Source organism: Patagioenas fasciata, chromosome 33, assembly GCF_037038585.1.
Source record: "Patagioenas fasciata isolate bPatFas1 chromosome 33, bPatFas1.hap1, whole genome shotgun sequence".
Taxonomy (NCBI): Eukaryota; Metazoa; Chordata; class Aves; order Columbiformes; family Columbidae; genus Patagioenas; species Patagioenas fasciata.
The window spans coordinates 2,082,321-2,094,258 of NC_092552.1; the positions used below are offsets into that span (position 1 = coordinate 2,082,321).

Below are 11,938 nucleotides of genomic sequence, written 5' to 3' on the forward strand. Positions count from 1 at the left end.
AGGCTTGTGGTATGAACAGGAACAAGTGTCCTCCCTTGGGAACTTGCAAAGCAGAATTCCTCATGCTGAAAAACTCTTTCTCCATTGCACACCAAAGATGAAGGGACTTTCCTGCAGATGAAGTTCCCTGAATCTAAATGCAGCCCTCGCTGGTACCTTGGGCTGTCACAGCCTGTGTTTGTGGGGCTGTGGGTCCCTGCTCTAGTGACAGTGGCAGGAACACTCAGCCTGTTGTCCTTGTTCTCTCTCTGGTAGCAGATTAAATCTGGGTACGGGAAAGGGGGAAGTGTCAGACGTCCCCACGGTGCTGGTGCTCCTGGCAGAAAACAGAGGCTGCAGCTGTACCATGGATTGTTGGGGTAGGAGGGAGCTAGAAGTGACTCTTTTGGTTGAGGTGGTAAGTCTCTTGTGTTAATGATGGGTGAGAAATACATGAAACCGTGGGGGAAAAGTCTTATGGAGAGTGCACAAGAGCTTGGCCATGCAGCTCTGAAAAAAAGTAGTCAATCATCTCATTTTTTACCAGGTGTCTGGGATCACATCTCCATGGTGATGGATGATGTCCATGACCTCGAGCAGAGGATACAGAAAGCCAAAAACAATGTTGAGGAGATCCAGACCATCGTGGGATCGTGGGCGTCGCCCATATTTGTGAGAAGAGATTGTAAAAGAGAATCGCTGCTGAGCCTGGAGGACTGTCAGGACCGCCTGGAACGGCGTTACAGCCTTGTCCGAGAGTCAGGGCAGAGGATTCATCTGCTGGTGAAGGTGAGGGGGGACCTTCTCCAGGGGTTTGTTGACTCTTCATAGGCTCTGGGTGTCTCTCCGCTCTGGTGAAAATGTCCAGAGCTGCTTCACCTTAAAATTAACTCCCTTAACTCATTTGAAAAACTTACCTGTTGTTGATTAAGGAATACTTTGATGGGTGAGCTGGTACAGCTGAGTGTGCGGGGCTGCTGACCAGGCACCGAGTTTGGAGCAGGAGTGGGAGCCGATGCAGCCCAGTCTGGCTCCCAGTCCTGGTTCTTGTGAAGCCACTAGAGGGGAGTCGTGCATCAGGCTTTGGGATCCTGCTCAGAGGAAAAACTCCTCCGAAATATTCACCTTAAAATGGAGAGGCAGCTGGCTGTGGCTGACCTTTCTGCTTTAGGCTTGTTGTTCCTCTGTGGGAGCAGGAGGTGACGCTGTCAGTCCAGGGAGAAGCTGAGTAACAAGAAAAAAGCTGCTGTCTGAACCCTGGGTTTTTTCCAGTGGCTTTGCCAGAGCTGAGAGTCCTCTTTGCAGAGCAGGAGAAAGCCCAAATCTCTGCGCCTCACCTGCCCAGAGGTTTTAGCGTGTCAGGGACAGCACCTTGGCTGGAAGGCAGATGGATTTTAGGTCCAGCCCACTCCTGAGGGTCACCATCTGGCCTTGGACTCTGGAGAGACTGGGCTGACCCTCTCTGGGACACTGAGCCCTTGTTGCTCACCTTACTTCACTGTCTGCACTCAGCCTTGGGCTTCTGACCCACTTCTGTACCCTCTGAACCCACGGCGAGGATTTTACTATGCCCACGTTGTCCTGCTGCTGCAGCTGTGACAGGCTCAACCACCTCCAGCTACACCCAAAAGATGGGAACACTTCCTAAATTGACCGGAGAGAACATGGGGCTGTGGCCAAGGCAGAAGGGCTGGCACCGCTGCTCTGGTGGCTCACAGGGCAGGACCAACTGCAAAGCAGCATGAAGGTCCTGGGGAGGGAAAGGCACCGTGGCCCAAAATAGGATGTCCCCATGCCTCTGTCCTGCTGTGCTGGTCAAACCTGGAGGAACAGCAGCAAAGGGGCCAAGAGCTGGTCTGCTGTGTTTCCCTTGGGTGTTCAGGTCTTCTTTTGAGCAGGTGAGTCTTGAGGCTGCTGAGAGAAGAGCACAGAGAGTTTGGGTACGTGCACCCACAAGCACAGGCAGGACAGTGAGATGCTGGCTTGCATTGCCCTTTTGCACCAGGATGAGGCCTCTGGAGTAAAGGTTCAGTAGAACACCAGTGACAAGGGGGCATTGTCAAATACAAGGGCATGGGACGGTGAAGAGGGGGTGGTGCTTTCAAATGGGCATTCCCATAGTGTTCAGTCCTGTGAAGTTCCCCTTTCTCTTGTGTCAGCAAAATGTGGAGGTGAGTCTGCAAGGCACCAGAGCCCTGGCTTGCTCTGTTAACAGTTTAATCACTCAGCGTTGATGTGTAAAGTTGGGGAGCAGCAGCTCTGGGTTGACTCAAGCCCAATTGGCAATGCCACTCTATCTTGAGGAGGCTGAGGCCAGACCTTCTTGCTCTCTGCAACTGTCTGAAAGGAGGTTGGAGCATGGAGGGGGTTGGTCTCTTCTCCCAAGTAGTAAGAGATAGGATGAGAGGAAGTGGCCTCAAGTTGCACCAAGGAAAGTTCAGATTGGATATTAGGAAAAAATAATTCACAGAGAGGATTGTGAAGCTTTGGAATAGGCTGCCCAGATCAGTGGTGGAGTCACATCCCTGGAGGTGTTAACAAATGTACAGATGGGGTTCTTAGGGACATGGGTTAGTGGTGGAGTTAGGTTATGGTTGGATTCGATGATCTTGAGGGTCTCTTCCAACCAGAATGATTCTATGATCTCACGTGTGCCAAGCTGCCATGCCACTGGGAATGGCACCCTCTCCTGTGTCCCCAGAGATGAAATACAGCCAGCTTTGAACCCCTGGCAGCAGACTGCAAGCTGGACCTTACGTTTTTTTTGAGCCCGTGCCTGTGTTGAGAGCCCCTGGCAGGCTTAGGAGAAAGAGCCCTCAGAGGGCATAGCAAGGCCGGAACAGGATCACGGCAGAGCCTGGGAGGTGCAGGGGATGGATACCCAGGCTGGTCTTGTGGGTGTGGAAGAGGAGACGCAAGAAGGATGGGGCCATTCTGTGGCCTAGAAAACCGTGAATTTCCTGACTGTGAACTTGCCTGGAGGTAAGGAACGCAATAAGCTGAGAAGGGAGGCTGTAAGCCAACCCTTTGTCTTCTGATCCCAATCTTTAACTATTTTCACTTGGTTTATTTAAAAACCCTTTTCTGAATTTTAAAGTTCTCTTGTTTTGAGATGACCATTTGTAGGGCAGAGGTGTAAGCAGTCCACTTGGAAGGACTCATCCACCCAAGGTAACATTATACAGGCCACAAGGACTGAGGCTTCATGCATTGGGATGAGCCTTTGGCCCAGGTCTGCAAAGCACCCTTGAGCCCTTTGGCCTCAGAGAAGAGGGAGGAGAAGGTTGCAGGGCTGCTAAGTCTCCCACGCACTCCATTTTTACCTTGTGATTATTTTGAGTTGCTTCAGATGACAAAGCAGCCCTTGACAGAAGGAGAAAATTGTGGCCATGCTACCAGCAGCAACATCCGTCTGTCTGGTTTCTCTCCCCCCGCAGGGCTGGTACCTGTGTGCTCATTGCCATGAGTCCTCAGCTGTGGGCAGCTCTTGTAGGACAGACTCAGCCCCGCTGTATTTCAAAGTGTCGTCTTTTTCTTCCAGGAAAACCAGAGCCTCTTACTTGCAGACCCAGCATCTGACATCTGGAAGGCCTATGTGGATTACGTGGATGAGATAGTTCTGGATGGATTCTTCACTGCCATTGAGTGCTCACTCAAGTACCTCCTCGAAAACACAGGTAACTGCTGGTTCCTCAGCTCTGGCCGTGATACCATCTTCAGTCTCACCAAAAGGAAGTTTCTGTTTTGTGCTTTGACTTGTGGTGGTCTTTCTACTCTGCCTCTTGCATTGTCTACAGCAAGTGCTGGAGGAGCCTCCAGACTCAGAGGGTAACTCTGTCCCCTGGTCACTGGAGCAAAGCCTTGCTCAAGGGAAGGGACAGAGATGACTGCACCATTTGCTGGGATTTGTGAACAGACAAAATTGAGGCATCATTCCAAGTCTGTTCTTGGGCATCAGCCATCTCCTGACCTCCCATGCACAAAGCATCAAGGTGACACAACCTTTCGTTTGTGGAGAGTCTCAAGAGTTGGTTCTGTGGATGAAAGACATGAAAGAAAAACCTCCATCACTGAGGAGTGAGGAGAGGGGTCACCAAACCAGAGCTCCTGCCTAAGGCTGCCACGGAGGGTCACTCTGCTGAGAGCAGCTGTGTCCAGCTAAAGCACATCTTCAGAACGCTTCCCTCCTGGATGTGGAGGCACACTGAGCTGGAGAATTGCATCCAGTTCCTCACCATCTTGTTAAAAACAAGCACATAATTTCACATTTGTGAAACCAGTTGGTGTTTTATTTTTTCATGCCTTTCTCCACTAAATTAAAGAGCCTCTTGGTTCCTGTTGTTTTTCTCCTCTTTAAGTACTTATGCGCTGTAATTGTTCAGCTCTCAGACTCCCTTTTGATTAGCTGAAGAGCCTGGTCTCTTTAAGGCTTCCCTCCACAGCGTTTTTCCGGTCCTTAAATCACTTGTGTCTCATCTGTTCTCCAGTATCTCCTCTGGGTACCAGAACACCAGCTGGTTTGGCAGCCTCCCCTCTGCGTTGTATGCAGACACAATGTCACTGGACCCAGCGAGTGGGTGTCCCACCTGCCTGGTGTCCCTGTGGGGCATGTGTGTGTCTTGTGGTGGGATGTTAGTGGTGGCTCTAGATCACTTTTCTCCCCTTCAAAAATAACCTGGCACCTCTGTTCTTCCCTACCAGATCCCAAGGCAGGGCTTCCTCCCCTGTTTGAGGTGCAGCTGGATTTGGTGATCCCAGATTTGATATTTCAACCCTCCTTGGACCCTGGCACAAACGATGGCTTCTACGACGTGGTGGAAGGTCTTCTCAACGACATCTACCGGATCTCATCGCTGGTGCCCAGGCTGGCTGAGCACAGCGGCTTCCTCCACTACCAGGTCCGTGGCTGTGGAGCTCCCTCACGCTGTGTGGCAGTGAGGAGGTGCCACGCTGCCCCCGCATCACTGCGAGCTCCTCTCCTCTTCTCTCCAGGCTGACATGGAGGACATGGCTGACCTGGCCGACATGCGCCATGAGCTGATGGGGCGTGTGCAGGCCGTGATGGCGGCCTGCTGTGATTACCGCAGTGCCTTCGACCACTACTCCTGCCTGTACGGGGAGGACAGAAAGGAGTTCTTCCGCCAGTTCCTCCTCTACGGGCACATTCTCACTGCGGCAGAAATCGAGGCCCATGCAGAGAACGGGGTCCCTGAGTCACCTCCCACGCTGCAGCAGTTCCGAGAGCAGATTGACTCCTACGAGAAGATCTATGAGGAGGTGAATCGCATCGAGCCCATCAGCATTTTCCAGAGTTGGATGAAAGTTGATGCTCGGCCTTTCAAAGCGTCTCTGCTGAATGTGATTAAACGGTGGAGCTTGGTGTTCAAGCAGCATCTCATGGACCACGTCATGCACAGGTAGGAACCGTTCTACCTCTTCTTCCCAGAACCAAAGTGGGTTTCTCTTGTGTTGGCTGGGCTTTATCATTTCACACTGATAAGCAAAAGGCTAATACAGGAGCAAGAGGAGGGGGCACACACCCCCTGCCAGCTCCATCGCATCTCTGCTAACTTTCATCCCCTCGTCTCTGCTGGGAGCAGCTGGTCCAGCTGAGTGTGTAAAGTGCAAACAGTTCCACGAACTCGGTACCATCGACATCCTGCGAGCTGATGCTCCTACGACCTACTGTGTGGTGTTGGACAGGATGTCTGTTTGTCTGTTCATCCTGGTCCAACTAATCTAATCTCTTCTAGGGCTCTATGCTTATTTTGTTGAATTTGCCATCAGTAAAGCTGCATTAATGCCATGAGATACTTGCTCCGTTTCTAAATGCAGTGCTCTTTTGAGTGCACTCTTTGTAAAAAAAGTAATTTGGGTTGCCTGGCATGAGCAGTCATGGGGAGGCAGTTTCAAGGTTACAAAAAGGAGGAGCTTTGGATGTAAGTTTTGAATTAACATGTGTTCCCTGCTCTGAATAGCTGCTCAGCCGCCTGGTCTCTGCAGGATGATGTGTTAGGTGATTTATTTGAGTAGTAGCAGCTGAAGGATGCCACAGGGCTTGGATGCTTACGAAGAAATATTTACAGACATATGTACTAGTGAAGGCTGCTGCGTGTGGTGGCTGCTGTGATCTCTTGTGTTCTTTTCAGCACGATAATTCCTGTGCAAAGAGGTTTTTGCATAGGTTAGAACAGGCATTTAGGAGTTCTTATTAAGAGCTCCTGACTCAGCAGTTTAGTCTTTAATAGGTGAAGTGTTTAGGGCTATGTTTTGGTCCAGCAGCATCCACAGAATTTAAGCGGGCACTTCAAAAGTAAGCGTTTTGAGAAGGGAAGAATGGAAAGGACCAAAGATCCAGGAGCCCATCAAGCTCTGCTAACAGTGTCCAGCAGCTGGTGAGATCAAGAAGCAGGTAGGGAAACTTCCCCCAAATAGTCTCCTTGTCTCTAACCATTCGTACCTGAGGACTTTGAGAGTCATGGGTTGTACCTTTGTATCTAAAGACCTGGATGGATTTTTTTTTCTCCCACAAATGTTCGGTTGCTTTTCTGAACCGCTGTGAATTTTTAACATCTGCATCCTTCTGCAGCAGAGACTTACCCTCTGAAATAAGGCAGCGTGCGAAGAAGAATCCCTGTTTGTTGTAGCTTTACAACCTACCAGGTTCATTTGTTGAATTCTTGTATTGGAAGAGATGACATGAAAACTGTCCTTTCACATTCACTCTCTTCAGACCACAGACCCGAGCTCACAGGTCTCCCTTATAGAATCATAGGATAGAGTCATAGAATCTGTTTGGTTGGAAGAGACCATCAAGATCACAGAGTCCAACCATAACCTAACTCTGGCGCTACCCCATGTCCCTGAGAACCTCATCTATATGTCTATCCAACCCCTCCAGGGATGGTGACTCCACCACTGCCCAGGGCAGCCTGTTCCAAGGCCCGACAGCCATTTCTGTGAATAATTTTTTTCCTAATACCCAATCTGAACCTCCCCTGGAGAAATTTGAGGCCATTTTATCTTATCACTTGCTACCTGAGAGAAGAGACCAACCCCCTCCATGCTCCAACCTCCTTTCAGACAGTTGCAGAGATCAGGTCTCCCCTCATCTCCTGTTCTCCAGGCTGAACAGCCCCAGCTCCCTCAGCTGCTCCTCGTAAGACTTGTGCTCCTCAAATGCCTTTTCTCCAACCTGTGAAGTCCCAACCCATTTATCCGTTCCTCACAGGAAGCTGTACCACATCTATGGATCCCTGTGAGCATGAACTGTGGTTCTGATGCCCTCAGCATGTTGCCATGTGATGGGCAGAGTTAGCCAGGCCTTTCCCTCTCCGTGCCAGTCCAGCTGCCTGGATGATTCCGGTAGGAACTGCTCTCATTTGGTGCTTTCCTGTTTTGTGTTCTACAGCTTGTCTGACCTGGACGAGTTCATAAAAACTGCTGACAAAGGTTTGAGCAAAAAGGTTGAAAAAGGCGATTATGATGGTTTGGTGGAGATCATGGGGCATCTCCTGGCCGTTAAGGAAAGGCACAGTGTCACCGATGCCATGTTCGAGCCCCTGAAGCAAACCGTCGAACTGCTGAAGACGTATGAGCAAGAGCTGCCGGAGGAAGTCTATAAGCAACTGGAGGTGGGTGAAAAGCTGCGGTGGACACGGCGGTTTGCCGAGTAGCCAGCGTCAAAGAGTATGAGCTTAAGAGCATTGCAGGAATATTTAAAGCCCCACTCCCTGTCATTAGAGGGCCTCAGTGGATAGTATTTTACTATTGTGGGATGTGCCTTAATAGCTCTAAATTTTGGAGTTATATTGAGGTTTTTCTTTTAAAGCAGAGATTAAGCCTTTTGTTATGTATGAAAAACATAGAATTGCCTGCTCCAACTCTCAGCGATTACTCTTGAAAAAAATTAATGCATTTTCAAATACATCTGTTAATTAGTTTGAATTATAATTATTTTTAAATAAGCCAGTTCTTGGCAGCTGTGGAGATGGGAAGGATAATGTTGGCAGAGGAGTCGCCTTCTCATAGGACTTCAGTCCTCCACTAGGTCTATAACACCCAATCTGCTTGACCCAAAGGACATCACTGGGAGCACGTTATGAAAGTATTTCAGCACCTTTCCACATCTGGCCCTGATGAATCAATTTTTCTTTGGGGAATTCTTCTCATTTCTGGACAGGGGACCATGAGGTGAAGGTTGGAAAAGCCTGTGGGATGCCCAGCCAGCCTTGGGGAACTGGCAGCAGTCACCATGTTACGGTGGAGGAGCGTGTGGCTACGTACTGATGGATACCCCTTAGTCACGGGGCGTTGTGTGCAGAGGGCTCTGTGTAGGACACCAGGTTTAAGGCAGAGCTTTTTGGGGAGAAGTTCCTCCCTCTGCTGCAGGCTTGGATGGGACCTGAGCGGGGTTTAGCAATCCCCCAGTTTTCTGCTGGTGCAGCCGTGATCCACGGATGGTTGTATCACCAAATCTGACACGGGTAAGGGTCCTAAAGATAACTGGATTCCTACAGACACCCTGAAAAACAGAAGAGCTGCATTAAATGAATGTTTTGGCTGCTACAGCAGCTTCAGTTCAGCATAAAAAATGGTGCTATGGGGAACCCAGCTCTGCTGATTCCTCTGCCCAAGAGCTGCTTGCTTGGTGCCTGTTTGTGCGTGTAGATTTGAACAACTGATTTATTTTTCTGACAGAAGAAATGAGGTATGCAGGGCAGCCATTCAGATGGAGGAGATAACAAAACAGTTTCGTTCTTTCTGGCAAGTGACAGCAACACATAGTTGAATAATTCATTCACTGCTGTACACAGTAGGAAAACCAAAGTAAGTTCCTCCAGGTACCGCTCCCTCCATGGCCATGAAGATGGATGGGCTGGAGCTGATAGTTTGTATGAGAAGGACAAGGAAGCAGCTCCATGTGTGCCCTGCTATGGTCATGGATAGTGATTTCTACAGAGACTGGAACATGAAGTGCCAGAAAGAGACCCCTCAGGAGGGACTGGCCCTGCTCTGGCCGCCTCTGCTGCCTCCAGGTTATTTCGCTTCTTTGCATAGTGTTGGTGCATCTCCATTAGTCTTCTCAACTATGTGCACTGGGATGAAAAGAAGCCCAAAGTCTTTCCTGTAGGCTGGCACAGTACCTGGGGAAGTGGGAGAGCAAAGCTGTGGGACTTGAGGACAGCAGAGCCCTGGCTGGTGTCACTGTCTGGGGTGAGGATTTGGCTCGAGAAGTCTAGTGAGAAGAGAAGAAATCAAATCTCTTTCTAAATAAAATCCCAGGTGCAAAGGGTGGATTGTTAGCAGTGCTGTGCACCAGCAGCTTGGATGCAGTCCTGAGAAAGAAACTGTCTTATTTAGTACTAATATTATACAGGCAGGCTGGAGGGATTTGCCCCAGAAAGCTCTGTAGAAGTCCTTCTGGCATAATATCTTCTGCTCTAAGAGCTGGCTGGAAATTTCCCAGGCTCTGTTTCTTAATTAGCTCTGGGAAGCCGGACGATCTGATGAACTTGCATCCTCAGCCCACCCTCCTGCCTCCAGCCAGCTCTGGGTCCCGCTGGGCTCGGTGTCAGGAGAACTGTGCTCTCTCAACCACCGAGCCATCCTGGGAGCCCAGGATCTGGTCTGGGACCCTTCTTCTGAAGTTATTTAACATGTTTTTGCAATCAGAGCAGTCAGTTTTAAAGTCTCAGTCTTCATTCGTCTTCAAAATTGTGGATAACTGATAAGTTTTATCCCAAATTGTGTTTAGCTTTTGCATCACAACAAAACTTCCTTGCAGTTTTAGGCATGGAATCTGTTGCTTTTCCTGTTCTGTGATTGTCCATAAACAGATCAGTCACATCTTATATCAAATAGCAAATACTGCCTACCGTCATTTAAATTTTGCTTGCAGGAGCTGCCAGAAAAATGGAACAATATAAAGAAGCTGGCGATAGCTGTGAAGCAGCGTGTGGCTCCTCTGCAGGCGAACGAAATGACAGTTGTGCGCAAGAGCTGTGCGGCGTTTGATGTTGAGCAACACAGATTCAGAGAGCGATTTCGGAAAGAAGCACCGTTCAGGTACAGTGAAATTATAACATCAGAGAAGCCCTGAGGAAGAAAAGCTTCATGGGATCATCTCGGAGTGTCCTGAGGATGTGTTCTTGAACCCTTGCATACATTTCCTGCCTGCTCACGGTGTTGTATCTGTTATGCCCTGGGTGTTTTGTCCCTGCAAACACTGTAAGGTGTTAGCAAGAGATTCAATCTGGATGCTGAGTGCACAATATTGCTTAAAGGGGTTGTCAGCAGTGCCATGTGGCTGCACCATCAATGGGTACTATAGATGTATCATGTCTGCTTTGTGTCTCAGAGGCACCATTTGTTTTAGGTTTTCTTTAGAAGTTGTTACAATATCACTTATGAAGAATAAACATTTCTTTCTAGGTTTGACACCAAAAAGCCTTATCAACTGCTGGATACAAAGCACATTGAGATTAAACAAATGGAGTCAGCCATGACCTCGATTTATGAATCAGCTGGTCTGTTTGAAGTCATAGTGCCAGACTATAAACAACTGAAGCAGTGCCGAAAGGAGCTGTGTCTTCTCAAAGAGCTCTGGGATATGATCTCCCTTGTGGGCACTTGCCTTGATGACTGGCAGACCACCAAATGGGCGGATATTAACGTGGAAAACATGGATCTGGAGTGTAAAAAGTTTGCAAGAGAGATTCGGAATTTGGATAAGGAGGTGAGGGCGTGGGATGCTTTCACTGGGCTGGACAGCAAGGTGAAGAACATGCTGACGGCCCTGAAAGCTGTGGCAGAACTTCAAAATCCCGCCATTAGGGAAAGGCACTGGAATCAGCTGATGCAGGTGACGGGTGTGAGGTTTGTGATGGACTCGGACACCACGCTGGCCTGGCTGACCTCCTGAAGCTCAACCTCCATAACTTTGAGGATGAGGTTCGTGGCATTGTGGACAAAGCGGTACGAGAAATGAGTATGGAGAAAGTCCTGAAGGAGCTAAAAATGACTTGGAGCACCATGGAGTTTCAGTATGAGCCTCACCCCCGGACGAACATCCCGTTGCTGAAGTCAGACGAGGAACTCATAGAAACTTTAGAAGACAACCAGGTGCAGCTGCAGAATTTAATGACATCCAAATGTATTGCTTTCTTCTTGGAGGAAGTGTCCATATGGCAGAGGAAGCTGTCCACAACAGATTCCGTCATTTCTCTCTGGTTCGAAGTGCAGCGTACGTGGTCTCACTTGGAGAGCATATTCATAGGCTCAGAAGATATACGGGCACAGCTTCCTAAGGTATGAAATCCCAAATCCTATTTTTCCTGTGTGGAAAGCGTTGAAGAAGAGCCTCCATTACACAGAAGAAGGTTGTCTATATTGCCGTGTTCCCCCAAGCAGGACTGTTCTCTTGCTGCATTGCTTTCTTGGAGGCTCCCTTAATGCTACAGCAGTTTCCCCAGTGTTGCCCCAGGCTGTTTTTGTACTGTTGGTTGTGCCTGAACCCTGCTGAGAAACTGTTTTTCCTCCCCTCCACCATTGCACAGCAGATGCAGAGTTCCTGGAGGCTGAGCAGGAGGCTGCTGGCTTCCTTCAGTGATACAGGCATGTTCCCTCTTTCCTTGGAGGGGAGAAGACGGAGATAATTACTCAGATGGTGCAAATTGTCAAATCAGAGCTGGACCAGGCAGCTTTGCAGTATCCGCTTCCCTGCCTCCAGTGCTGGTGCAGCAGGAGAGCAGCTCTTCTCCCACTTCAGCTTCAGAAAATTGAGCAGAGTTGTCATTGATGCCCTCCTCAGGGTTGTGACCTCCTCAGGGCTGTCTTTGAGTCCAGCTTCCAGTCTTATTCCCTATTCTCTTGATTATTTAGAAAATCTTCCAAGCTTGTTCCTGGCCCCGCTGGACCACTCGCAGCCCTGTGGAGGAACCTGCCTTTCACTCACGAG

General features: G+C 49.3%; 1 protein-coding gene across 1 annotated transcript in view; it reads left to right on the forward strand.

The window, feature by feature from the left end:
* LOC136115820 (dynein axonemal heavy chain 9-like) overlaps positions 1-11,037 on the forward strand; it is a 33,807-nt gene extending 22,770 nt beyond the window's left edge. The window contains exons 15-21 of the mRNA XM_071800788.1: positions 527-768; positions 3,521-3,656; positions 4,681-4,877; positions 4,972-5,396; positions 7,391-7,613; positions 9,881-10,047; positions 10,414-11,037. Coding sequence (XP_071656889.1) covers positions 527-768; positions 3,521-3,656; positions 4,681-4,877; positions 4,972-5,396; positions 7,391-7,613; positions 9,881-10,047; positions 10,414-10,903 — 1,880 coding nt within the window. The 3' untranslated portion in view covers positions 10,904-11,037. The remainder of the gene's footprint in view (positions 1-526; positions 769-3,520; positions 3,657-4,680; positions 4,878-4,971; positions 5,397-7,390; positions 7,614-9,880; positions 10,048-10,413) is intronic.
* Positions 11,038-11,938: the final 901 nt, after the last annotated feature.